Source organism: Aspergillus lentulus (genome assembly GCF_001445615.1).
Source record: "Aspergillus lentulus DNA, contig: Alt01, strain: IFM 54703, whole genome shotgun sequence".
In the NCBI taxonomy this organism is placed as follows: domain Eukaryota; kingdom Fungi; phylum Ascomycota; class Eurotiomycetes; order Eurotiales; family Aspergillaceae; genus Aspergillus; species Aspergillus lentulus.
Window position 1 is genome coordinate 3955581 of NW_028322123.1, and position 27154 is coordinate 3982734.

General features: G+C 50.3%; 10 protein-coding genes and 1 non-coding gene across 11 annotated transcripts; 4 read left to right on the plus strand and 7 right to left on the minus strand.

The window, feature by feature from the left end:
* Nucleotides 1-278: 278 nt before the first annotated feature.
* Nucleotides 279-734, plus strand: ALT_1217 (uncharacterized protein; the record flags this gene model as incomplete). Its single annotated transcript, XM_033563393.2, has 1 exon — nucleotides 279-734. The coding sequence occupies one exon, from the start codon at nucleotides 279-281 to the stop codon at nucleotides 732-734; it is 456 nt and encodes a 151-aa protein (XP_033419284.2).
* Nucleotides 735-1509: 775 nt separating this feature from the next.
* On the minus strand, nucleotides 1510-3306 carry ALT_1218 (phytanoyl-CoA dioxygenase family protein; the record flags this gene model as incomplete). Its single annotated transcript, XM_089599111.1, has 6 exons — nucleotides 1510-1592; nucleotides 1658-1900; nucleotides 2044-2112; nucleotides 2325-2474; nucleotides 2521-2961; nucleotides 3015-3306. 6 exons carry the CDS (start codon nucleotides 3304-3306, stop codon nucleotides 1510-1512), a joined length of 1278 nt encoding a protein of 425 aa, XP_089456775.1.
* An 862-nt stretch (nucleotides 3307-4168) lies between these two features.
* Nucleotides 4169-9054, plus strand: ALT_1219 (uncharacterized protein; the record flags this gene model as incomplete). The annotated part of the gene is made up of 7 exons (XM_033563390.2): nucleotides 4169-4202; nucleotides 4259-4531; nucleotides 4598-4987; nucleotides 7669-8283; nucleotides 8346-8678; nucleotides 8729-8838; nucleotides 8893-9054. The coding sequence occupies 7 exons, from the start codon at nucleotides 4169-4171 to the stop codon at nucleotides 9052-9054; spliced, it is 1917 nt and encodes a 638-aa protein (XP_033419281.2).
* Nucleotides 9055-10509: 1455 nt separating this feature from the next.
* ALT_1220 (glycosyltransferase family 31 protein) lies at nucleotides 10510-11866 on the minus strand (the record flags this gene model as incomplete). The annotated part of the gene is made up of 2 exons (XM_033563389.2): nucleotides 10510-10818; nucleotides 10865-11866. The coding sequence occupies 2 exons, from the start codon at nucleotides 11864-11866 to the stop codon at nucleotides 10510-10512; spliced, it is 1311 nt and encodes a 436-aa protein (XP_033419280.2).
* A 547-nt stretch (nucleotides 11867-12413) lies between these two features.
* Nucleotides 12414-12487, minus strand: ALT_t019. The gene has a single exon. It is a non-coding gene; the product is annotated as a tRNA-Val (tRNA).
* Nucleotides 12488-12654: 167 nt separating this feature from the next.
* On the minus strand, nucleotides 12655-13659 carry ALT_1221 (NAD(P)-dependent alcohol dehydrogenase; the record flags this gene model as incomplete). The annotated part of the gene is made up of 1 exon (XM_033563388.2): nucleotides 12655-13659. One exon carries the CDS (start codon nucleotides 13657-13659, stop codon nucleotides 12655-12657), a length of 1005 nt encoding a protein of 334 aa, XP_033419279.2.
* A 364-nt stretch (nucleotides 13660-14023) lies between these two features.
* Nucleotides 14024-14998, minus strand: ALT_1222 (glycoside hydrolase family 75 protein; the record flags this gene model as incomplete). The annotated part of the gene is made up of 1 exon (XM_033563387.2): nucleotides 14024-14998. One exon carries the CDS (start codon nucleotides 14996-14998, stop codon nucleotides 14024-14026), a length of 975 nt encoding a protein of 324 aa, XP_033419278.2.
* Nucleotides 14999-15305: 307 nt separating this feature from the next.
* Nucleotides 15306-17027, minus strand: ALT_1223 (aconitase family protein; the record flags this gene model as incomplete). The annotated part of the gene is made up of 1 exon (XM_033563386.2): nucleotides 15306-17027. The coding sequence occupies one exon, from the start codon at nucleotides 17025-17027 to the stop codon at nucleotides 15306-15308; it is 1722 nt and encodes a 573-aa protein (XP_033419277.2).
* An 873-nt stretch (nucleotides 17028-17900) lies between these two features.
* On the plus strand, nucleotides 17901-19783 carry zrfD (putative plasma membrane zinc ion transporter; the record flags this gene model as incomplete). The annotated part of the gene is made up of 5 exons (XM_033563385.2): nucleotides 17901-18153; nucleotides 18204-18398; nucleotides 18454-19320; nucleotides 19370-19469; nucleotides 19525-19783. The coding sequence occupies 5 exons, from the start codon at nucleotides 17901-17903 to the stop codon at nucleotides 19781-19783; spliced, it is 1674 nt and encodes a 557-aa protein (XP_033419276.2).
* Nucleotides 19784-20137: 354 nt separating this feature from the next.
* ALT_1225 (putative feruloyl esterase B-1) lies at nucleotides 20138-23223 on the plus strand (the record flags this gene model as incomplete). Its single annotated transcript, XM_089599112.1, has 5 exons — nucleotides 20138-20349; nucleotides 20397-20686; nucleotides 20785-20862; nucleotides 21520-21861; nucleotides 21911-23223. The coding sequence occupies 5 exons, from the start codon at nucleotides 20138-20140 to the stop codon at nucleotides 23221-23223; spliced, it is 2235 nt and encodes a 744-aa protein (XP_089456776.1).
* Nucleotides 23224-25235: 2012 nt separating this feature from the next.
* ALT_1226 (cation diffusion facilitator family transporter) lies at nucleotides 25236-26949 on the minus strand (the record flags this gene model as incomplete). Its single annotated transcript, XM_033563382.1, has 4 exons — nucleotides 25236-25636; nucleotides 25687-26495; nucleotides 26551-26601; nucleotides 26654-26949. The coding sequence occupies 4 exons, from the start codon at nucleotides 26947-26949 to the stop codon at nucleotides 25236-25238; spliced, it is 1557 nt and encodes a 518-aa protein (XP_033419273.1).
* Nucleotides 26950-27154: the final 205 nt, after the last annotated feature.

Consider the following 27154-nt stretch of genomic DNA (forward strand, 5'->3'; position numbering starts at 1 on the left):
ACGATCAAACGAATCTTTGACAGACTAGTTTCTAGTCTAGCTCAATCACTGACTCGGAAGGACAAATCCCGCGCATTCACTTCGTAAAAGTGCTTTTTTTCATACCATAGGGGAACGATCATCGGGGAACATATGATCATTATCGCAATCTATTATCAATCGCAGTCCCCCATGTTCTGAGAAGCTTGAATCATTCTCGACGTCTAAAAGCTTTGCCAGCAGGACTTGTTCTACTTCTGTTTGTACTGCTCAAACACTCAATGGCTCCACTTAAGGTCATGGCAGACACACCCACACAACGAATCCTATCTGACAACGTGTGGAAGCGCAAGCGACCCGAAACCGACTATGAACGATGGCAGCGCGAGCAAGACCAGAGCTACCAACCCGGTGAACGACCACAATACGAACCGCCAAACGAATATCGAACGGATGACTATGTGTTAGACGGAAGTGACGAGGTGCGCCATGGACAGCACCATGTAGAGGACCGGCCCATATCGCACGGTTATTTTATATCCTCAAAAGCCCCGGCAAAGCCCATCACAAGCGAGGATGGCATCATACCTACTGCCAGAAAGGCTTTACATCTTGGCAACGAGACATTTATGAGCAGTCTACTTTTGTTCGCCGTCTTGTTGATGATCTTTCTCGGGGCGTCAAAGTCAATCCAACGAGGCAGTCGCTGTCGCAGTTCCCCACGGTCGGAACACCCGGGATGGACCAAGGCTTGACGGCTAGAGATTAAGAAAACGTGGGTTCTTTGTTCCAACTTTGTCGCTGTATAAATATATTGCCAGGTGTTTCTTGATTGTGGCGGATGACCCGCGGAATGGATATCTTGTGTCCCCCAGAGCTTCTGGAAAGGCTTCACGGCCAGAACCTCATCATGCCCTCAGCTTCTTGCTGACAATCTATGGTGGGTACTCTCCTTGTAAACCCTATTCTCTGTCAGCAAGGCCACTTGGCATGCTATACCCTGGCGCTTAGGATGTCATCCAGAAAGATTGTGGAAGTTATTGGCGTTTTAGCTGCCGACAACCTCGATAATCACCACCCCGCGAAAACCGGTTGGGCTGACTTGACCTGGCTTTCAGGTGGTGAACTGCATCATCTCTTTTCAAGATTGGATAGTTCTGTAAGCGCTTCGTTGCTCAAGGGAAAGCCGGTCAAGCTGGAGACAGTGATGGATGCTTACCCTCTCCTTTAAGTGCTTTAGTCCATGCTTTTTCCTCGTTATGACTTGGTTTCCGATTTACTCGACAGACTTACCTCTATCCTACCAATGACTGACGGATTCGCTGTTCAAAAGAATAATACCTGCTTGAGTACCGAACTCGATTGCGGGCAGACATGGGGACAATGGCATAACTGCTGCCCTATGGCCACATATTGCGGGCCAGGCGACTACGGCAACGAATGCTGGAAGGCTCGATCAGGCCCCAAGGAAAAGCGTTGTGCAAATAGTACACTGGATTTGTATTTTGCGGTGGATTTCTTTTGCTGCGATCAGGACGCGAAGGGGTTTGAGGTCAATTCAAATGGATTTGTGGGTTGCGCACCGCTGGACGTGGTCTTGCCGCAGGGACAGACTGCTTTGTCAATTATAGTGTCTGGATCAGGTGAGTATCTCATGGAAGAATGTGATTACTGGTACTGACAGCCCACTGCCACTTAGTCGCTTCCTCTTCGCTGACAATATCCTCTCCGACCGCACCGTCAACATCGTCTATAAGCACAACCACATCGCTTTCGGCATCATTGTCCACTTCGTTATCAGCCACGACTGCACAGACGACCGCGTCTACTTCTTCAACAAAACTTTCGTCTTCACCAATAGCAGCTTCCACAAATACAGCAGCAATTGCTGGCGGTGTTGCCGGAGGGGTGGTTGCATTAGCTATTCTTGCCTTTGTTATCTGGTTCATGTGGACCTATAGAGCTCGCTCAACACGCCTCAATAAATGCGCTATTCCTCCGACTGAGATTCAGGGCTCCTATATTATTCAGCCCAAGGGTTGTGGTTGGCCGCAGGAGCTGGACGGTCGATCATATCGACCAGAGCTGGACAGCCAGCCATTGCGACCGCAGCCACAGGAGTTGCCAGCACGCCTATGACTTATCATTACAGCGAAGCGCATACTGCTGGACTGTTGGAGCTCCAAATCCTCGTACCAGTAGGACTGTTCCCAATATGTACACATATTCCAAACTGACACATCTTCGCGGCGTTCACTCCCAGGCTTTGCTAAGGAGAAACACACATGACAACATCTGGGATATATCCCTTTGTTAAGACTGTTGGTTGAAGTCATATGCGTTACCGAATGCACGATTCAGATAACGCGACATGGCTTCTTCATCAGTCACCCAGTCAACCGGCACCTCGAGACCGTCCTGCTTCTCCATAATCGGCCGTACACTCTCGGAAAATTCCAGTCGCATCGGATTCCGGTACCAGGGAGCAAAGTGAACTGTCCATTAGCCTTGACCATGCACCGATAACACTAGGACACCTACTCATTGCCAGCATTACACGAACTTGATCAGTCTTATTACCGACTCCAGCATGCCAGAGTCGAAGATCCCGAACTACTATGGCGCCCTTTGGGACGACAGGCTGGCACGGCGGCCGGATCGCTCGTCGCTTCTCCAACTTGTCAAGCTTGATGCGCCCGCTTGCTCGGTCACCGTGCATTCCTTCTTGAACATGCAGGCCTGAGTCAATGTGAGTTCCGAGCCAGATCTCGGTGGAGCCGTTCTCCGGAGTCATCTCGATCAAGGGGACGTTGACGACATAGGCAAAGGGGTGCGTTGGGTGGTCGAAGTCTGCGTCTGAATGGACCGGCTGCGATGTCGGGGGACAGTCTGCTGTCGGAGGCATGGCTGTATTTCCCGAGCAAAACGTCCATTTTGGACGAGGGCCGAGGGCAGTGTTTGTTATCTGCATGGCAATTGGGTCTAGCAAGAGACTGTTAGCAGGATCTGATCTCGCCGTGGGGAACGACACTTACTCAGATAAATGTCAGGATCGAAGTAATCTTTCACGGGCGGAGGATCCTGCTGTATATTGCCCCGGTTATAATTATATGGGCTATTATCCTTTCTGCTCTGCAGGGTATATGCGTCCTGCACCATCTTCTCGTTAAGCCGATCGAGTACGGCATGCGGCACTGCATTCTCGACCACAACTAGACCATCGTGGTACAGACTGCGAATAGCAATCTCCAGGTTCTGAGGGGTGAGCTGCCCATTCGTGATCTCTGCTGCAGAAGGGCAAATGCTGGTGGGATAGCTGGAAGCCATTCTTTGCTGTACCCGAACGCGGAGGTTAGTTATCGTGCAGGCGCAGTGAGACCAACGACTTAATGGAAATGCAAGTCTTTGCATCGCTAGCTATAAGCTGATGTATGAGTGATCATGGCAATAATACTTCAACTTTGTCAATGGCCGCCGTATTTATACCTCAGACCCGAATTAGTTGTCATGTCTCCTCGTCTTTCGCCTTTCGCATTTCGCATTAATGCGGAGGCCCATGTGGGGTAGTAACCAGCCACTCATACGGAGTACATTAGAGAGAAAAGGGTGTGGAATATGTAAGTTAAAACCTAAATTGAAGCAAAATAGCAAGAACAATCGTACTTAGGTTCGTTTTATGGTACCGAGCTAGTGGTGGACACTTTTGAGTCCCCCGCTTTTGAATTGCGAAGCTTCGTATCTGAATTCTCAGTAATGCGAGCTGAAGCTTGAAAGGCAACCACCGATGCCACGCCCATTTCGCACAGATCGTTTGTTCTCCATCTAAGCTATGTTGTTGCGCAAAGTTACTAACATCGTCTTGTCAGGGTGGTTCGTGATAATCTGACGCCAAGTTGTCAAGCTGGTCGCTGACCGTACTTGTAGCCAACCGTGTCGCCGGCGAAAGATCAAGTGTAAGCCTCTTCTTCTTTTGCTCTGGGTCCTCTCAGCTCATTTGTATTTTTTGTTTCAGGTGATGGAAATCGTCCCAATTGCCAGCGTTGTCAACGAAGCAAACGATCCTGTTCATGGAGCGACGGCGTTCGCCGATCTTCCCGATCAATAGCACCCTCAAACCAGCAAGGCCAGTCTGCAACATCGCCAGACTATTGTACTCAAGCAAGTCTAGATGTCTTGGTATCCAGAAGCGATGAATATGTCCCAGCTAGCGACCCTACGAAAGCGTTAGAGGATCCACGAGTAGCTCACGTATTTCGATCTTATATCGATAATCTCGCAGGTTGGTACGATCTGAATGATCGACGACGTCACTTTACGGACATAGTTCCTATCCTCGCAAGAAAGAATGCCTTACTCCTCAGCGCAATACTGGCCTTCGCGGCAGCCAGCCAGAGCTCATCATCCGGATCGACTCCCCTCAAGGATCTAGCCGATGCATATCATCTCGAGAGTGTGAGAAGACTCTTGGCTCTCATGAAGCATCCTGATGAGTTTCGAACAGGCGAGACCTTGGCTGCGATATGTCTTCTTCGATCATACGAAATTATCTCGCGTAAGTATGGTCACTGCGATGAATTGCATATATAACAGCTGAAGCTCTAACCTTGACGGATTTTAGAAAATGTTACCTGCCAGAATCACCTTCAAGGGTCCTATTCGTTGCTGGCGAATCATCCAATAGAACTAGAGTCCGGATTGTTGAGTGCCGGTTTTTGGAATTACTTGAGAGAGGATATCACTGTCGCACTCCTAGAAAAACGCAGCCTCATGATTCAGCTCCCGGATGGGCCTCTGCCTACGAGGATTGAATGCGACGACGATCTCGCAAATCGCATCACGTATCTGCTAGGAAGAGTCATAAACAAGTGTCTTCTACGTGATGCTGCTCCCCTGGACCAATGCGAGTGGAACAGTCTGAGAGATCAGCTCGAGGACTGGAGGATATCGCTTCCTTCGTCATTTGATCCCATCCTCACACCGCATCTGCTCCCCAACAGCAGCTTTCCGAGTATGTGGACGACCTCAGGCTGGCAAGGTACGGATCCCTCCTATATTTATATGCGTTTAGTTTACTGATACAAGCAGCTGCCGGTCTACAATACTATCACACAGCGATGATTATCCTATGGCTTGCAGAACCTTGTCCTGTATCAGCCAACACTCTGCAGCACATCGAAAGGATCAACAGTCTGGAGAGCAAACTAGTACACCACGCCACGATTGTATGCGCTTTGGCCCTGTCGAGTAGGTCTGCGCCTGTTTGGGTGAATTCCTTTGGGCCTCTAGCTTTCTGTAAGATATCTGCATTCCTTTCTTGGTGATGGGGTATACTTATAATAATAGGTGGGCCGTGGCTGAAAGATGCCCGGAAACTAAGTGAAATTGTAGATGAGATGAGCATTTGGGGGCAAAAGACAGGTTGGCCTGTAGAAAGTATAGTCAATTCTCTTTTAAATAATTCAAAATAAATGCACACTTTAAAGACTTAAGAGGCATGTCTTACATCTTGACTAGTTAGCTGAATCTCTAAGTATAGTAGCAGTAGAGAAAGAATTATGCTATTACAAAAAGAAACTATAAAAAGGAGTAGGCTGGCTAGGAATCAAACCTAGGTCCTGTCCAAGACCTAGTTCATATATGAAGGCAGTGTTATACCCCTAAACCATGGTCCATTAGCTCTTCTTATCAATAATCTGCGATAACCCCGTAGACTTCCACTGCTGTTTTTGCGGTGGGAATGATCTCAGCGTCGGTGACGATCGTCGTCTTGATGCTTTGAATTGTTATGCTCGTGCGGCTGGCTAGAGGATCATCCGTTCTGTTGGTATATGGGATTTATACTCGGTGCTCATCACATCGAAAGAGAGAGTAATATCGGCCTCGCCGTTGTTCCACTCCTCTATAACGGATGTGGTCAGAACAGTTGTTGTCTCAGAGTATTCAGCACAACCTCAATCCACAAGACTGAATGCGAGCACACCACACAGGACTTTGCCAGTCCTGACCATTCGCCCGAGCTATATCTTTCGTAGAGAGCAAAGATATCCAGGAATAAAATCAAAAACAGCTGGAAAGCGTCCATGAGTCGCTATTGTTCTGAGACAACCGTAAGATGTTGTGAATTTGGGGTCCATATCAAACTGGAAGATAACAGTCAGCTATAATTTTGTCTGTAATATGCGAAAGAAAGGATGAACTGAATCTATGAATACGGTGGCAAGTCTGACCTCAACTTGAATTGAGCTGGTCCGTTCGAATGCTATTGTTTGATAGACATGGGAAACACCCTCATTTTATATCTTGGATTCTGTTAGTTGGGGATCTCTCTTATCGGTCCGTATGGCGAGCTAAACGTCGCATGGTAGCATAGTTTCTATTGTGGCTTTCGAAGTGGATATTGCCTGATGCATCGCTTTTTAGGAGTTTACGTAGGGCTTCAACTGCTTGAAGAGCTAGCGCTCTCTGTAGATCAACGGATGGTGCCAGATTGAAAATAGTTAGGAACTGGCGTGCTTCACCCTGTGATGACGAGGGATAGTACTGAATAGTACAAGCCGTTTTGTCTATATTGAAAGTCGGGATTACCCACACTCGAGGTTCTTCACGGAGTTGCACACTGCTTTTCTACGATGCTGACGCGGCCCGCAGAGGTTACGTGGCCCTTTCTAAGAAGCATATAGCTTCGTTTTGTGTGGAACCCCTAAGCACTACATTTAAGCTTAGAGCTCTCCACTAGTACGACTTGGTTTAGGCTAAGAGGTTTCAAGCTAACATGAATGTTCCCGAATGGCAAGCTGAGCGTGGTCCAACACCTAGCAATGGGTTTGCATCATCCGTGGCTCCGAGTCCGCCGAGCTATTGGCGGCCGTCTGCGATCATATGAAATATCTCTCAGCTGTTGGCCATCGCGATGAGGAGAAAACAGCTTATCAAGCCAGATTTCCTGCAAGCTGCAGGCTATGGGGGTGTTGTACGGGGCTTCTGGTGCTTGGCAGGATAAGGTTGGACAATCTATGTATATGCGGGGAGAACGGAGATAAACTGATAACCTTAAAATATGTGGAGAACTGAACCGATGTTTGGCGGTTTCCAACATAGAAGCATCTAGTAGTGTAACTATTTATGTCTCTGACCCTTATCGTAAGAGTTTTCTTTCCATGACAGACTGGAAGGTTCTGCAGTCTATAGGTGACTAGACTAGTCGAATGAAGGTATGATTTCATCAAGACGTCTTGTACAAGAAAGACTTTCTAGTCCTGTGAGGATATCATTTGCTTTTCTGGGAGGACAAGAATAGTACAGACCAGTGCTGCTTGAGCAACAATACGATAAACTCATAGAGTCGGCATGAGGTAGGAAATAAGACAGGCATTTTGAAGAGATAGAACGAAGACGAAGCCTCCGCCTCTGGACACTTTTCTCTCAAACAACGTTCCCCTAAGCATATACGCTCATGCTTGCATCATTTTCATAAACGCTTATGTGGCTAGCCCTGGGAAACTTGAGAGTGTCTTATTTTTAGAACTTCAACCATCGAAAGACGGATTCTACCGTGGTTACGAGACTAAATGAGCGCATACCCATCATCAACAGGCAGCACCATAAGAACCCCGTCTTCCAGCTCTGCTTCCTTGCTCATTTCGTCCATCCGACAACATCGCCAACATCGACAAACAACGACAACAACAGCGACAACAACAACGACAAACAACATGACAATCAGACACATTTCCATCAACGACATGACCCTCGACCACATGCTGATCAACGACCTTCTCAACAGCAATATCATCCTCAGAAACAAGATCGCCGACGACCTCGCCAACACGGACATCGCAATCGAAGACACAGTCATCCACAATCTTGCCGACAGCAAGATCGACGTCAAAAGCATAGTCATCGACAAACTCTCCACTATGAACATGATCCTCACAGAGCTCGCCAAGACTATTAGACCCTTGAAAGCATGGTCAGGAATGACCTCGTCAGCAGCAACATCAACAGCAACATCAACAGCAATATCAACAGCAACATCACCTTCACAGGCGTGGTCATTGATCACTCCTACAGAGACACCGCCCTCAGAGAACGAAGAAGACGACCCCGACTGGCCCTTTGTTGGACGAAAGGGGCCCTTGCCTCCTTCACCTCCTCTACGACAGAGAGCTCCAACTCCGGATGAGGTCACGGAAGAGTTCCTTTCCCATACGCTCTACCCATTGTTCGGCCTGTCTCGTCACCCAAATCCACGTGGACTGTGGACCCTAGAACAGAACGAAAAGGCCCCCCTCCCGCCCAGCCTCGGTAAGCACAAGCACACACGCCTTTATTATCACCAGCAAAACTCGGAGACCGACTATCATCAGTACGCAATCTAGCTATATTAGACAAGAACGATCCGCAGTATCTCGACCACGAAACCTCCTGCAAACGGATTAGAGCAATCCTAAATCACTGCTACGTGGAGGAGCTCGACTATCGCAAACAGAACCCCGCCAAACGCTCTTCAGCAGTCCTTTCCATTCCTCGGTGTAGAGGTTTTGAACAAGAAGTCGAGGCACTGGGCGTAAGATTCCCAATTGAAGGAGAGCTTGATTTCGTTGTGAACAACGCCGCGGAGCCTGGCAATGGTATCGGCGTTGTCATCTGCGTCAATTCGTGGCCGTCGACCATCCTCCGGCAGTGCATCTCATTCATGGGTAAGTTCCATACGCAATTATTTAGTGGGAATGTTGCTAACACATTATAGCACTCTGCCATGACGCTCGACAGGCTGAAAACAAACGGCTCACCTCGGTCTACGGCGTTGCGACCAACGGAAAAGAATTCTACTTCCTGGAGATTGACGACAACGATATGGTACGATACCCGATTTCCGCGCATCAGCATGAATAGCACGTCAACATTCAATAGATCTCATTCCACCGAACCATCCTGCGTCCCGACAGCGGTACAAAGATGAACGAGGTGTACTCGTATTTTCGCCGGTTCTTCCGCGACATTATGGACCGAAAAATCACACCAATCCCTGGTACTCGCTTCAAACCCTCGATTTCCCCTTCTCGCCTCTATTGAGGTCAGAATGTGGATCGAAGACGATAACACATGGCTTGCTTCTATACCGAAGTTGCACAAATACCCATCCCAGAACATTGGTTACTTCATGAATCCCAAATTGGCCACGATTCATACGACAGACTGCGAATTATTTCAACAACGACTTATGAGAACGACATCTAATCCGCTTTTCGAATTCGAATCGAGCAGGCAGGCATACCTTTTTCCTTTTGCTTGGTTTCCTCTCGAGAGTCATCTATTACTCAAGAGGTTTTACAAGCAAAGGGTTTTTTACTGGTGCCTGCCTTGGAGAACTGTATGGAGTTTAGGAAGGAAGCTATACCAATTTGATTTTTTGTTGGAGTTTGGTATATGTTCTTTCTTTTTCTATTGGGACTTGGAATCAATCAATTCATTAACCGAACTTTTTTGCGCCATTTGCGTAGATCGATTCGTAGGCTGTAGTCCATTTTTGGTGTCAGGTACTTGTCCACTCCGGCTTAAGAGCATTGTAAACAAGTAACTAGCTAATCTCGCTATAGGCACACGGATTACCTATCAACTTTATTCTGGGGAATGTTATATTACAGGGGCCTCTTGTCATTCTCAAGTGTAACCATCCTCCTGAATTTGCTAGTTACACCGGCGCTTGCCGATATAACATTATATATCTTGACCTACAGTGCTTTCCGTGCAATATGGTGAACTTCTGACTCCTGCAGAGGAATTTCAAATACATCAAGTCTTATTTTTCTTAAGGATCAAATAGGCGATGATCATGGCAGTTGCACGAATCTATCTATCCAAGCCAACACCTCAAACACTTTGTCCAGTTCGTCCTAACGGGCCACGGGCCCACGAGGCACGAAGCCCCACCCCCTTTTGCCCGCATCATGGGACCGTGCACTCGCTGATCTGTAGATCGACAGCATGGTATCAATCGTCTTCCTTTGTACCATCGAAGCTAGATTCTAGATACTACGCTCGTACCATGACGCAAGCTACCCTATGGTTGCACAGGACTGCAACAAAGAGCTGACTTGGTAGCTGGAGAAGGCCACGACAGCAAACAATCCAAGGATCGCGTCTGTCAGACACTTGGATCACATCTCTACGTGCGTTGTGCAGAAAGCGCTCGATAGAGGTATGATGAGCATGGGCGAGTATCAAACCAATGGCATTTTCTGATCGCCCGTGGGGCGCTTGGTGTAGGAGGCAGCATTCTAATGGGCATGGCTACGAGTATTGCGACAATGGGAGGATACGAAGTGCGGATGATGCGTTGAAGCCTTCAGGTATCGGTCATTATCGAACCTTGAAAGACTGGGCGCCTCTAAGCGAGAGAATGAATGATGGTTTCGGAATTGCTCCTTGTATGTATTCTATAATGTAGAAGAGTAATAAGGACATGATGATAAACAGACAGGGTCCAGCCTGACGAGAATGCGAGTATGTACAAATTTGTTTATTGAGCTATGGGAGAACCCATTGCGGTTTCGTGCAAGAGCCCAGCTCTTTTACAATGGCGTCAATCCGGTCAGTCATCCACCCAGAGGAAACTCCAGTCTTGGGGGCTCCTATTTTGGCCATTTTGGAAGTGCGACACTTCCCGGCCTCATACAAATACTGGAGACATTCAGGTTTGCTTGCACACAACTCCTGACAGCTAGCCTCACCAATGACGTGCTCCTCGTCAGAGAGGTTATCCCAGTCGGGTTGTAGAGGCTTGAACTGTGGGTGGACGAGATGACGAAACACGTCACTGTGCAATATGATAGAATTCTTCTCCCGTTAGTTGTTTCCACAAGACATCTGGCGAAGAACTTACGTTCTGCATGAACCTCTGGTCAAACTTCGCTATCTCTTGGATATCCTTCGCCGTCACATGGTGATACGAAACCGCAGGGAAACACCACGGCTTTTTGGAATAAGCCTCGGAAAAGTGATCAAACTCTGCGGGGGTATTTGACTGCAGCATGGGCCACGACCACAACAAGGGTACTCCCGCGTCATGGAGTAGCCTCCCCAGCACGCAGTCACCAGCCCACTGCTCCCCGGTATATCGGTCCCATCCGTCGACGTCTTCAGCTCGTAGTTCCGATGCTCTACGCATGGCTTCGCGCGACAGTATAAACCCCGACCCACCATGGCCGAAGATGTCAGGGCCAATCTGCGTCGGATTACCCAGGTAGTAAGGTTTGTTCGGATCGAGTTTCGCCAACCACTGCAGGAGATTCGACCAGATATAGTATGTGTCCGCCTCCATAAAGACGTACCATTTGGCGTCGTCGCGCACCTGAAGTGTTTCGTCGATCATGGGGAGGAACTTCCATTTATCCAACTTCCAGCCGGGGTTGTCGGGCATCCCGAATGCGGTGTTGGGGACGCGGCTGAGATCGGCCGGCGAGAGTCCGCTGCGTCCATGCTCATGTATGCGGTTGTAGAGATCAAAGTCCGGGTTGGTCCGTTTGATGGTCTCGTTGACGCTGCGGAGTACATCGTGCGCGTGGGTTCCGTTGATTTCCTCCTCAAAGTCCGAGAATAGCACGTAATTGGGAATGCATCGCAGGGTTGTTTGGAAGTGAACCGGCACTTTCTCCAGTGCTTCTGTGACGCCAGTTTTCAGGATAACCAGAACATCCTCAATGCCTGGGAGTGGGGGACATGTGGCTGGTTCTTGTTGTGGCGAGATCGGGGTGACGACGACCCGGGGAGTGAATACATCCGTGTCAAAGGCGAAGAAAAAGTAAACCAGAAGAAGCCCAATGACAGGTGAGATGAGATAAATCCGTCGCGATGGAAGACGGGTCCAAGGCTGAAAAAGCGGCATCAGCGCAATGCTGTCAATAGGACATATGGCTGTCAAATCCAACACACCCACACGACGACAGCAAGATGACGCTCACTCGGCGCTTTTTAAGGACAAGAACGAGGCAGGCCTGATTGTCCTATGGCCCCGCAGGACGCGTGCCACTCAGCAATAACCTTGAAGTGGCGCCTTCCCGAAGCCAATGATAGCGTCTGCCCCATCCATCGACTCCAGCGGGATCTAGAGCTGCCCCAATCCTCCAGCGCCAATTCGGAGTGCGTGCGTAACGTCTCATCCTTATTGGTTCCTTTTTGCCGCTTAAGCTGCTCATTTTCCATAAGGATGTTCATGGATGGCCAAGTTCTGGCCTCTGATCACCGTCAATTTTATGACGCCATTGATAGGCAGAACAACTGGAAGAGTATCCACCAAAGTAGATTCAGGATCAGAAACCTAATAACGAACAGAGCAGAGCGTTAGACCTTTTGAAACCGCAGGATTTTCTGAGGATTCTATCCAAACTGCAATGGGTCTAGAAAGTAAACGTCGAAAAAGAAAAAAAAGAAAATGACCAGTGCCGGGCTCGATCCGGCGACCCCATCGGTGTTAACGATGTGTCATAACCAACTAGACCAACCGGCCATTGTTGAAGATCTGCTTCTTATTGTGCTATATAGCGTAATGGAAGCCATTCCTCGGAACTTAGCTGAATTGACTTCTGTCCCAGAACTTCCCTTACAAACAATTGCTTCAAATGGAATGCAATAAATAATTTCTAACTATATTCACTGCCATAATGATATTGCCAATTACTGCTTGTCTGCAACCAAAACCCCACGATATCTCATCTTGCCATCCTGCAGCGTTTTCAGACAATCCTGAATTCCCTCCACGCTCATCGGGTACGTCATGATGATCGGCTTGATGCCGTGGTGTGCCGCAAACTCAAGCATGTCCCGATGCAGCTGGCGAGCTGCAACTATACCGCCTTGGATACGGATCCCGTTGACCAGCAGAGGCATGTATGGGATTTGCAGATCCTTTTCGTCCACTGTCAGAGGGGAGATGACCGCGCCCGGCGCCAGAATGGGAAGGTACAGCTTCCAGTCCGGCTGAGCGCTCATCGTGATGATGAGGTTATCCAGCGGCTTGCTGACCTTGAGCTCCGTGGCGCCCTTGGTCGCATAAAACTCCGACGCGCCCAGCTTGATCGCCTCCTCCTTCTTGCTGTCGCTGCCGGAGAACACAACCACCTCGCAGCCCATCTTGGCCGCAAACTGGATGGCCAGATGGCCCAGGCCACCGATCCCCACGATCCCCACACGCGACACGGGTTTCACGTTGCCGACCATTATGGCATTCCACACCGTTGAGCCGCCGCACATCAGCGGCGCCGCGTCCTGGTTGCTGATCGCGTCGGGGATCTTGAAGAGGAAGGCCTCGCGCCAGACGGCGTGCGTCGCAAACGAGCCCTGGTCGAGATCGGCGTATCCGTAGAATTTGCGCTCGGGACAGAACGTCTCCCAGCCCGTCAAACACTGCCTGCAACTCCCGCAGCAGTCGTGCTCGTAGCCCCAGCCGACTCGGTCGCCTTTCTTCAGGTGCTTGGCGTCCGGGCCGGTGGCCTCGACAATCCCTGCGCCTTCGTGGCCGAGCGCCATGTCGGCCTTCATGTAGTGCACGTCCGTAAAGCAGACGCCGGAGTGGGTGATGCGCACGAGGACCGAGTCGCCTTGCAGGTCATCGCGGTGCGTGGTGGCTTTTTTGATGGAGCCGTCGGAGGAACCTTTGTACACGGTGAAATCGATGCCCATTTTGCTCGTTTATGTTTATATACGGATATTTTTGATGTAGAATATGTACGTGAGGACCTTAGTAGAATCTGAGTCTATTTATAATATTGCTGCCGTCAATTATATCATAGATTGCTGGCCGTTCTGTAGGCCTCGGCGCGCCCGGAAAGGCCGGTGATGTATGTGGAGATCCAGCACTGTTGACGACATCATGACTTTGGACTATGAGAGCAGGCAAGCAAATCATTCCAATCCATCAAATGACATGTGAAAATCAAAAGTTGCAGCAAGATCGTCAGTAATTACAAAAACCCTCTGTGTATGTTCAAATTTCCATTCATTTCTACCAAAGTAAACTGTGCATGCCCTTTGCAGACCTCATAGATTACGAATCGACGAAGCAGGCGAGGGCGATCAAGTCGATCAAGGCGACCAGAATGATGTGACAAACTCGTGGTATCGTGCTCCGTAGTGCGCCGTCGGACTTGGGATTGTGTTCTGAGTTATAGTCGTCATTGTCGCTATTGTCGCTGTCGCTGTCGATCGAGGAAGTCGAGGTGCGATGCGGATCAGAGCCAGCGGTCACTGTTGACTTGTCGCCAAATAACTGCGCGACCAACCTATCACCTTGCTCAGTGATGCTCTCCTCGAATGCCTCGTAGCTGTCTGCATCCCACTTGGCCCTTGCAGGCACAGCCTCCTTGCCCGCAAAAGCAATGTACAGCACATCCGCCTCATCATGGCCACTGTTACCGCTGATAGTCGAGCCATAGCACGCGGTCGCCAGCGCCAGACTGGCTTCTCCAACCATGGGATGCTCGTTGTCGTCCCCGTTGGTGTCGCCCCAAACCCCGTAGACGAGCTCGTCGCCGCACACGACGGCCACGATGCTCAGGGGCTCGACGCCAACCGTCCGCGGATCAAACGTTGGGCTGTAGCTGCCTTCATTACCGAGGACAACATACGGGTGGATGTTTGCGTTGAGATCCCTCACCCCGTGCTTCCTTGGGTGTTCCAAACCCCACCGAGTCTGGCCTTGTGTGTCTGTTGACGACCCGCAGCGTCCGTCGCCGCGGCTCTGCTCCCCGTCGCAGTCGATGTCCATGTTTGCCAGGTCCGACCCAGGACCTTTGAGGTAGAAGCCCTTGCCGGTGGGGAGGTATTTAGTGCAGTAGGTTGTGTGACCACCGCTCCATTCGGTGTTGAAGAAGCCCGTTTGGAGAGCGTCGGCACCAACGCAGTCGCCGCTCCTTTTGGCCTTGTTGTAGAAGGCTTTGAAAGCTGAGGGGACGTTCTTTGCTATTACTTGCGATGCAAAGAGGGTAGCCGTGATGGCTACTAGAACTGATCCGTGGCGCATATCGAGGGTAGAAACGAGTGTAAATGAGTGGATAAATATTGACTTGATGTGGACTCTCGACGGTATCTTCACTTTTATGCAATAGATCGATCTCATTTCAAAGAGTCGCAGTAAAGCGGTGGGTTGTTAGGGTGTATGGTGGTAATTCTTCCGTCATCAAGTATACAACTCATCCTGGTATGGTAACTGCATTTAACAGGTACCTGATTCGTGACCCGTGGAACGAAACCATAGCCAGGCACAGCGCTGCAGACCCGGCTTAATGGCGAGGCGGCGTAATAACGAGCTGAGCGGATGTATATCGAGGTCATGCTGTACAGTCTTGCTTCCATGATGGCTCGCCACCAAAAGAGCCCGCGCAGCTGGCCACCACACACTGCGCCAGGCTTCCAAAATGCACTCCACGCTGCACCATTCCTGGAGCATAATGCGCATACTTGGCTGAGTTTGTCATAATATTTACTGTCTGCGGAGGTATTACCGGCTCTCGGATCATGCACCAACAGGTATCAGTAATGATGGTTGCACCAAATGCTTCCAGTGTTTGAATATAACCTTTGCTAGCCGCGAGCTCATAGGTGTCTCGACCGGTTGTGATCATCATCTGAACAGAAGGATCCTTCTTGCGATCGGCGCACAGGTGGGAGAGCGATTCGAATTCTTCTAGCGAGAAGTGTGGATTCCCCAAAGACACCAACCCAACTGACGGATCTTTAGCAGTGTTCAAGTCTTCCCACGTCCGCACAAGGTCGGATTCATGCAGGGAGTGCCTCTTCGCTGTTTGCCCTATCCCCTCGAACTTGTTCGCTTCCGGAGTCACACCTTGTATATGGAACATGGACGCAGACGCAGTTGTCGCAAAAGCAGCCCCAAAGGCTTTGAGGTCAGCAATACGAGGCTTCGTGTGCTCCAACCCGACAATCAACGGTATATCTCCCCCAGCCAGCTGGCCAGTCTGGTATCCTAATACTGGCCATACTCCATCATCGATCTTACGCAAATCCGCGACTTCGATCACCACCGACGGCGTCCGTCCTTCATCCGCATGCCCACCCGCCAAGGGAGCCCTCCCCGTTAACGCAATACACACGTCGATCAGATCGGGATACTTTTGCGTCCGCGCACCAAGCACACTATTCGCAAATACCACCGCATTGGACTCGGACCAGCCGATATCCTGCCCTGCCGTGGGGGGAGACTCCAGCAGGTATGGTGCACAGGTGAAGACGGGCCGCGCGCCCATGGACAGGTAGGTCTCCGCCAGCTGGTCGGCGGGGATTGCCAGTTCTTCCTTCATGCCGATTTCCCTCCAGCGACGACGGTCAATCGAAATGGCATTCAGCGTGGTCGGAATGGCGACGCGAGCGCCTAGAGACAGAAAGGTTTGCGGGATCCGCAGACTGGCGGGGCCGGTGTAAATGCAGGCGTCGATGTGGGCGCGGGAGATGTCGATGAGCCTCGTTGCGCCTTGGATCTGGGCGAAGCTTAGGAGAATCTCCATTGCTTTTTGGGCGGCTGCTCCGCGGGCGCCATGGAGGATTGCCTCGTCGGTTTCGGAGAGGTTCAGGGTCTTTGATGGGGGTGATGCAGGTGCTTCGTAGGTGGGTGGTGGGAGAGGATGCTCTCCCGTTTGAAGGGTTGACCCTGTAATTGCGGCGTATTTATGTTCCTTTAGCGATTGGAATTCCTCTGGTTTGAGGACAAGTACTGGAATCGAGAGGTCGAGCAGCGTCTTGGCCACGATGTCCCCTAGTGTGATGATCTGCTCCGGCTCTTGGAAGATCAGCCCGGCGGGGCCACATTTATTCAACAGCAGCTCTATCAGCACGATGCTGCCTGAACATGATCCTCTGCTGGACGGAATGGCCAATATGCGACCGTTGACCGACTGTCCGTGGAGAGGATGGTGGCGGTCAATGATCTCTCCGGTCTGGGAGTCGACTCCGCCCCAGAAACTCACGCCAACATTGGCGTAGAGGAGTTTTCCGGTGGCTGCTGTGTCAACGAGACACTGTCCGTGATACTGCATCTTGGTTCAGATACTTTGTGGACCTTTACGGATATTGGTTGTGACAACGGCATGGATGGAGTCCGGCAAGTGGGGTGGGCTGAAAATGCCAGATGTCATGATCATTCTAGATGCTTGACAACGGCCATTTCTTTCCTATTCTCATAAGTGATTTGGTTCAAGTGCGAGTTCAATATTCCAAGAGTCAATCGGCTATGGAACGGTTGATGGTGGAATGGGATTCCGAATATGACTGAATGAAGAGCGCATGCACCAACCAGCCTTTGGTTTCTAATCACCGTCAGCTGATTCGACACCTATCTAAATGATTGATTAACTTGCAGCAGTTAAAGAGAAGATGCAGTAAGCGGTGACTCCATTCCAATGTAGCAAGCTCCATCAACAGACACACAACAGTCAGGATTTAAATGCCAGGCAGCATCATACGCGCACACTACGAGAACTGTGGGGAAATCCAGCGAAAGTACGAGTCCGTTATGGGAGAAACCGGAGTGGGACGCCAAGAACCTCGGATCAGAGAGCAGAAGAAGAACAAATGGCGGTACGACAACACATTGTGCCGGGCAGGATTAAGATCTATCATCTTCAGCTGGATGAGATTGTACAAGGGATCCTGGCTGAATCATACTCGAGAGAGTTTCAGCACGCAGTATTAGATATGAGATCTTTCTGCATCTGATCTGAAGGCGAATTTGATTCCCGATGCCAAGCCATGTGGTGATGGAGCCAAGAATGCAATCCCTTCCGATTATATTACGTATTAAGATGGCTGTTCTGCACACTTTTGCCTGGCAGGATCCGCGAGATTCTTCTTCAATTCTACCGCTGTCCATTGGTACTCGGCCATAAAGAAGTCTTAAATGGGTTATCAACATGAACTGCCCCTCCCGAACCGACGACACTCTTCTACACTGCGAATGGAACCAGAATCCCCCTTCTCTGGCGCCGGATTTGACCACCCGCCAAGACTTCAACGGCATCACCAATGCCCGCGTGTACAGATCGGGCTCTGGGCTCGATGCCGCTTCGTTGACCAGTTGGGACGACACCCAAACTATGCCTGAACGACGGAATACTCCAATTGGGAATGAGTCAAAGTCTCTTGGGGCGTCACTGACACCGTCAGGTATGTTCCAATGACTCACTAGATCATACATCTTTGTTGACATCTAAAAGGACGCCCCAACTACTTTCAAAACAACTATATTACTAGTCAAATCCATCGACTCTGCCATCTTGATCGATCGTCACTTGAAAAGATCAAGAGCTGGGCCTGGTGGCTGCTATCGGTTCTCTTCACCTCTGCACTCATCTCCCATGAGAGCCTGGGAAGATACTTCAGCTCTCCCGTCTCGGTCCCTGATACGGCAGGTAAGTAACACTGTTCCCTTTTCAGACTGTCCCGGATAATAATGACCAGAAATAGCAGACAAAACCCAAACAAAACTCATCAAACGATCCACATGCGCCCCAGGAGGCGTCAAGAACAGCGAATATAACACCTCTCTGCATATCGGCGCGCTTTTTATTGTCTTGAGCGTTTCTACCTTGGCCTGTGCGTTCCCTGTCCTGGCAACATGGTTCCCTCGTCTACGCATCCCTCCATCGGCTCTCTTTACGGTCAGCCATTTCGGAACGGGCGTCCTCATTGCCACCGCATTTGTTCATCTGCTCCCGACTGCATTTACTTCTCTCAATAATCCCTGCTTGTCGGACTTTTGGACCACCGACTACCCCGCCATGCCAGGAGCCATTGCTCTAGCAGGCATTTTTCTGGTGACTGTGGTCGAAATGGTCTTCAGTCCCGCACGACATGTGTGCCGCGGAGGGCTCAAAGTCGCCGAGCAGAAGACATCTCGGACCGAAAATAGTGTCTGCAACTCCCGTGTCCCTGTTACCAAAGACTCAGAATACCCAGATGAGGTCAAACGACCCGTCTGCACCAGGGTCGAAAGTCAATCGCACTTGCGTGATCTCGGCCCATTGATTGGCAGGCAAACCAGCGTGAGTCGGACTATCAACCGCATGGGTGAAGAATCCGATCGCATCATGCGGATTGCTTCTGCTCCTGAAGGCATGCGAACATTCCAAGAAAGCAAAGTACAGCCGATCGAGGACGTGGAACGAAGCGACGATCTCGAACTCACACCAGAGCAAAAACACAAAAAAGCCGTCATGCAGGTTTTCCTGTTGGAAATGGGGATTCTTTTTCACAGTGTATTCATTGGCATGTCGCTCAGCGTGTCGGTAGGCAGCGAGTTTGTGATCCTGTTGATTGCCATCGTATTCCATCGTATGTTCTTTCCTTGTATCTCAGCTTAGATCCAGCTAACCTCAGATAGAAACATTCGAGGGTCTCGCATTGGGCTCTCGCATCGCTGCCCTCGACTGGCCGGAGAGAGCCATCCAGCCATGGCTCATGTCCTTGGCTTACGGATGCACGTAAGTTTTCTGATATTGTCTTGTTTCAAATTGTGAAAATACTGATTCTCTTCAGAACACCGATCGGCCAGGCAATAGGCCTCGCTACACACACCCTCTACAGCCCCGATTCAGAAGTAGGACTGCTCCTGGTAGGCACCATGAACGCAATTTCTTCTGGTCTCCTCATCTTCGCCTCTCTAGTCGAATTGATGTCGGAGGATTTCCTCAGTGACGAAAGCTGGCGTATTCTCAGAGGCCGGAAACGTGTTTTTGCATGTCTATTAGTGTTCATGGGCGCTTTCTGCATGAGCCTTGTTGGAGCATGGGCATAGCGAAAATCCTGTCTTGGATCCGTTTATTCTTCAAAGTAACCGGACCGTGGCACTGGTTTAGCAGTGGTACAATCAACAAGTGAAGACAGACACTGCCTCAAAGATTCCCATGTATATATACTCCTAGATCAGCCTAGCTTACCTGAATGGCTATGGCCGAATTAGTATTAGTGAGGATATTGGCATCACCTCATCACTCGATGCATACTAACTCGAAGACCCGCCGAGAGGGCTGATGTCATCCCGACTCCGGAGTCCGGGCAATCCGATCATCGAACAAAGAAAGTCAATTCCCACTGGCTTTGTGAAGCACTCATCCTCTGTAAATATTTTCAGAACTGGCCAAAAGTCATCATGTCTAATTTCGAGCTGGCACAAAAGGTTCGGCATCTCATCGTTCAACCCGCCGACCAGCGACAGAACCCACCCGAGAGCTACCTCTTCGTCCAAGATGGCCTCATCATCAGCTGCGGTGTGCTCTATGCACTCTGCTACATATTCTGTATGATACGAACCTATTCCGATAAGACCTACCCGGGCGCCCGCTGGGGAAGTATCCAGTTCCTGTACGTCCGCTCCATGCACTTCACGTACAACGATTAACACACGACAGCTGCCTGACGATGGCGTATGAGCTCTTCTACGCTTTCACAACTACATCTACTCGCTTTGAGAAGCTGGCCTTTCTGGCTTGGTTTGAGCTTGATTCAAGCTTTGTGATTGTTGCGCTTCGCAAGGCTCATACCCCCGGTGAGCGACGGGTCCTCCGTCGGAATATGATCCTGGGTTGTCTGGCGGGAATAGCATTCCTCTGGATGTTAACTCGGAGATATCCTGATGAGCGGGAGCAGGTCACTGCGTATTGGACTGGAATCATCCTGCAGCTTCCCATTGGGTGGATATGTCTGTATCAATTGTGGAAGGATCAGAGCACAAAGGGCCATTCTCTTGAAATATGGTATGTTCACTGCATGACGTCGGCGGTCACTGCTAATGATCAGGCTCACGCGGTACTTGGGCTGCTTCACTGCCTATGGAGTTTTTCTATGGCGATACTTCAATGTTCCTCAGAATTGGGCGTATGTCTGGACACCTTGGAGCATCGGGATTATTATTGCCACTCTCATTCCAGAGACGATCTATCCATTTGTTTATGTGTGGGTGCACCAGACGCAAAAGGATAAGAGGGCATAGGTTGTTTCCCTTGACTCGTTGAGTTAGCTGTATACTCACCCACTACATGCTGAAACGTAAGAAGTCTCAATACGGTGGACCTTTGGGGTAAATCAGCCGCTGAACTGATAGTACCGCGCTAGGACTACAATTCCTCTAGCTTGCAATTAGGCGAAAAGGAATTAGAATTACTATGGATGAAAGCTTGCCAACTCTGAATCATCGACGTTACGGATAAAGATCCGCCTAATTAGACTCTCGGCGGACACGCTGATCAACGAATCGGCTGCATGGCACGGCAACAGGTCCTCCCCCGAGACAGAAAGCCTAGGCACGGCAGCAGGAGATGATGGAGATCTGCCGATGGAGAGCAGTGTCCTTTATTCTCTAGATTTCCCACCATTGAGGGCGCGGAGATGATGCATCCATGTACCTGTAAATGCGGGGAAGTGGAGCAGGGGTCAGGGACAGAAAAGACTATAAATATGCATACACACAAGTGGTCTGGTTGATCGGAAATTACTGCCACTGAATAATAATACTCTCTGCTGTCTTTGGTGTAGTCATGATGCGGTGGTTTACTCTGATCGGGCTGGCCTCGGCCGCCGTAGCAGGCAACTCTGCCAGCTTTGAGTCTCGTTGTCAACAATTCCATAAGAGAATCCACCTTGACAATGTGCATGTGCATTCTTCCACTTACGTCCCAATTGGATCCAACATCTCCATGGCCTATAACCCGCCTATCTGCAGCAGGGGCTCCGGCTCATCGATCAGCACGATCGAATTTTGCCAGGTTGCGCTGAACGTGACCACTTCGGGCAAGAGCCAGTTCTTCATGGAGGCCTGGCTCCCCAGCAATTACACTGGAAGGTTCTTGAGTACAGGGAATGGAGGGTTGAATGGCTGTTCGTGACCCTTGTTTTCATCTGGTTACGCTTACTGACCACACCACAGGCGTGAGTTATGGCGACATGGTCTATGCCAGTCAATACGGATTTGCAACGATCGGGACCAATAATGGCCACTTTGGCGACACTGGTCAATACTTTCTGAACAATCCCGAAGTCATCGAGGACTTTGCCTACCGAGCCCTGCACACAGGCACAGTGGTGGGAAAAGAACTGACCAAGCTTTTCTATCCCCAAGGATACAAGACTTCGTACTATCTGGGCTGCTCGACAGGCGGCCGGCAAGGGTGGAAATCTGTCCAGAGGTTCCCAGAGGACTTTGACGGCGTGGTGGCTGGAGCACCGGCCTTCAACTTTATCAATCTAGGCAGCTGGGGGTCTCGATTCCTGAAAATCACCGGACCGCCAGGTTCAGATACGTTCGTGACAAGCGCACAGTGGTCCGCAATCCACAATGAGATTATCCGGCAATGCGATGCTCTCGATGGCGCGGTCGATGGTATCATCGAGGACACCGATCTCTGCCAGCCCATCTTCGAAACCCTCATCTGCAATTCCACGGCCGTGAACAAGACCTCTTGTCTGACGGGTGTGCAGGCCAACACCGTTAACGAGGTGTTCTCCGCGATGTATGGCTTGGACGGCAAATGGCTATACCCACGCATGCAGCCGGGCTCTGAGCTCGCCGCCTCTTTCATCTACTACAGCGGACAGGGGTTCAAGTATTCAGACGATTGGTACAAATACGTCGTCTACAACGATAGCAACTGGGACCACTCTACCTGGACACTCGCCGACGCAGCGGCAGCCGATGCGCAAGATCCCTTCCAGATCTCCACCTTTAACGGCGATATCTCCGGTTTCCAAAAGGCAGGCGGCAAGGTTCTGCACTATCACGGCTTGGAAGATCCGATCATCACCTCCGATAGCTCCAAAGCGTACTACAAGCATGTTGCTGATACCATGGGGCTGAGTCCGTCGGAGCTGGACCGGTTCTATCGCTTCTTCCCGATTAGTGGAATGGGCCATTGTTCGCCGGGGACAGGTGCTGCTTCTATCGGCCAGGGATCTTCTACGTATGCCGGCGATGACCCGCAGGATAACGTGTTGATGGCCATGGTGCAGTGGGTGGAAAAGGGTACCGCGCCTGAATATGTGCGTGGCTCTAAGAAGTCCAGCGACGGTAAGATAGAGTACCGCCGCAAGCACTGCAAGTATCCCAAGCGGAATCGATATGTGGGACCTGGCAAGTACACCGATGAGCTTGGGCATGTGTGTGACCTAGATCTCGGACATGACTGCTTGTATTCGGATGGTTACGAAAGCACTCACAGCTATACAGTCTTCAGGGGAGAGTAAATAGGAATCAAGCTGTTTAAGCCATCATCTTTCCTTCCAGTGATGACGGAGCTTGTCCCCGTTTGATTTGTTCAACTGCATAACCTGGTGAGATAGACAAGCTTCTGAGGGACATACATGGGGAATCCTGGGATCGGTATATCGACAGGGCCTTTAGCACACAATCCTCCGCTTACTTGATTCTCTAGACAGCTTGCTCTATTGGCCTTACCATCCTGAAAGATGACCCTGAAGGGAGTCACATCCTTGGCATAATCAACTATCCATCTGCCTGCTACACTAGGTGCCTCTGTTAGGAGATGTCGATGACCAGTACAATTTCAAAAAAGAAACTATTCTCAGTGTTATATAAATTATTTCTCAACGCAGCATCCCGATCACCTTAACAATTCACCCAACAACTCGCTGCCTCCATTCTCTTTCCCCGACAGCTCTTGAGGAAGACCGGTCCCTTTGATACCCAGCTGTGCTTGACTAAATTTGCTCCTTGCTTTCGACACCAGTCCGCGGCGTCGGAAAATGTCCTTCTTCCCGGCGGCACGAGCACAGGGCGACGTATCGTCTTGAAGAGGTACCCCAGGCCGTTCTCTGTGGGCGGGGTAACAGGCTTGGAGGTCATGATGACCTGGCTCCCCAGATAGGTGCTTTTCATCAACCTTTGGGACTGCTGGTTGCCGTCGAGGCGTTTGGATTTGCCGGGGGCTCGACTTGATCCTTTTCACTTGCCGAGTCAATGGTTCACGGGATGCTCGCTTTTGTGAATCCGGGGGTCGTCGCACATCTGCCCTCTGCCCCTATTGGCAAAGTTAGGACGGGGAGATACCCGGCCACAGGAAAAAGCATGGAGAAAGCAATGGGATGGAGAGAATCAGGCAGATTACCGGGACGCGTATTCCTAGCGACGGCTTCTTGTTCGCACATTGTTCTTTTCTTTTGGCAGGGGTCTGAAACGGTGTTCCGAGCACCATTATCTATGGTAAACGTGATGAGGTCTGTGGCTGCAAGTATACGGCGCGAAATACCTGGGAACGTAGGTTGCTGCCACTAGGTGGCGTCCGCTTCAGAGGAAACGAGTCCCGCAATTATGTAGTCGCGGGCCCAGCCCACCTACAGGGCTTTCACCATCATTGCAGGATTCGAATAGTCGAATCACGAGTTTTCTCATCTGTGTGGAATGCATAAACAACTCGTGAGACAGAGAAGAATGCGAGGTGTTGTGGCGAATGTGGATGCTCGGACCCTTTGCACGAGGTAAACAGCCATGGATTCGTGCATCCAATAAATCATTCAAAGTCCATCCTTTATAGTTGAGGTGCTCAGTATGGTTACTCTTGTTCAAGCAGGACGGAAAAGAAGCCATAGACCTGGAGTAGGCAGCGAAGTATATTCGAAACGCGAAAAGCAGAGACAGCATCACTTGGCTTGTAGCGAACAGTAAACAGTAGCACTAGCTGCATTCCATCAGGCTCGCGAAGTCCTTCACATATCCAAATATCTGATCTTCAACCCCGCTGCGTGTATAACATAAAGCATAGTATCCATAAGCTAGTGTTTGAGTGGATAGGATCAGTACCCTGTCAGGCTGTCGGCACCTGTCATTGGACACGTGGTTGACAGAAACAGCAGATAGGAGTCCTGTCTGTCGCGAGTGCAAGGCTGAAAATATTCGCCACATTCCTCACGTCACAGATCGCTGTACTGGCATGCGGACTAATATTGCTCGGAATGCTTGAGTCGTGCACAAGGCCCCCACCGAACAGTATCTACTGCCTGTAACGTTCATCGCCAGTTTAGATTGATGTAAACCCTTCATACTTGAACGCGATTGGACTCATATGTCGCTTCTCTATCTATTGCACTCAATACGTTATTGGCCGTCTGTGTCTATACCGTATCGCCAATGCAGTCCACATACCAGCCACTCGGATTAGAAAATGTATGTACAAAAGGGTGCCGCACATATATTCATTGATATATCCGCGGATATATGTGCAATCGCGCGGATACACAGACTATGCTTCCAATTGATTCATGTGGCTCGGGATATTCCACGGGTCATAGTCCAGATGCACAAACGCGCGGTCGACAGTAGGCACGCTTTCCAGCATGTACTGTAGACTCTCACCGACGTCATGAGCATCGCGCAAGCTCGTTCTCTCATCCACAACAATGTCCACTTCGACATTGAGATGATCCCCCGCGTAGTAGGCCTTCAAATCTTGGATTTTGGCGATTATTTTGGAGAACCGCATGGTCATGTACAGCAGGACGCTGTGGTCAGTGGGCGAGGCAGCGGCGCCGGTGAGATGGCGGATATGCTCGGCTGCGGTCCCGCTCCAGTTCGAGATGATGTAGACGGAGAGCAGGAGACCACCAAGCGGGTCCAAGAACCACCAGTTGGCAAAGAAGCCCACTGATTATCGGTCAGCTCGCGTCGCCAACAAAGAGGGATGTACGACTCACCCAGTGGAAAGAGAATACTGAAAAGGTTGAAGACCACGTCCGTCATGGCGTCCTGCGCTAGGGCCTGAACACCAGTATTCTTGATCAATCGGCACCAAAACCAGCAGAGAAGTTTTACCACGACGGTGCTAGCCATGATCAAGATTGCTGGTAGCGAGAGATTTACCAGTTCGTGGTCTGGACCTAGCAAACGCCCCAACGAGGTGATGGCCACCTGCACAAATGAGGTCGCCATCACCACCGCGAACACCAGGATACTGAGAGGCTCCAGCCGCCGTCGACTGATGGGGTATCGGTACCGGTCCTGACGCTGGACAAGCTTAGTTGTCGTCCACACGATAACCGTACTCAGAAAGTCTAATGCGCCGTCCACCAAACTGGCCAAAACGGACATGGAACTCGTCAGACTCATGACCGCAATTTTGGCACCCAGCAAGAACACATTGGCGAGCAAGTTGACATAGATGGCGACTGTGACGATGCGATCGCCGCTCTGGACGTGCTCATGAGCATCTGGGGAAGGGATTTCGGGAAACGGGGCGTCCTCTTCGATGGTTGGCGGCAGCAGCGGTGACCGTTCGCTGGGAACACGGTATAAGTTGCGTGGAGTCCTTTTGATCTTCCGGGTTGAGGTGTCTACTGGTGAACCCTCACCATTCTGCTCTCGGCCTCTGGTCGACAGGTGGGCGACTTTATCGTGATCATGATTGTATTCATCTATCAATTGGTGTGGTAGCGATGAGTCCAGCAGTTGATCGATGTATAGATACTGTGACACGAGCTCATTGGTGCGTTCGTAGTATTTCCGCCTGCGAGCGTCAGTTTGGGCCGGACGATGTCGAGGGTGTATGAACGTTGACGTACAGGTGTTTCTTCATGCTTTTCAGCTCCTCGGGGGATTTATAATAGCGATGCCTGTCCTGCCAGTTAAAGACATGACACGTCTTCGAGACGAGAGGTCTCGTACCATTGGTACATTGGATTACTTGCTCCGATCAAGGCCATTCCTCTGAGAGAGACCGGAAGACTTTCGCGTCTGTTCCGGAAGGGCGCTCCATCACCATGCTCAACAACGTACTCATCCCGAGCAGCAGGAGGCGGGAGTGAAAGCGATCGCTCGCGAAGTAGTCCTGGGAGACTATGGCCCCGTGTTGAGAGAATCTCCCGTTCAGGTTCGAGACTCGGTCTCCGAGCCGGGGTCCAGGCTTCGGAGGAGGTGGGAGACGGTGAGAGCGACAGTGGAGATGCCGCATTTGGGTACATTATGAATCATTGCAGATTCCAGCTTCCCATTATCGAGCTATAAGCTTGAGGAATGATGAGCAAGATTTTATCTGGGAGTCGTTGAATTGATTGTTGATGATGGTTCCTCCCCCGCTGACGTCACGCGTCTCCAGTGCCACGTGATGATACCTATGGATCAACATCAAATTCGTACCTTAGTATCCATGGATAATTTATTTCCTCG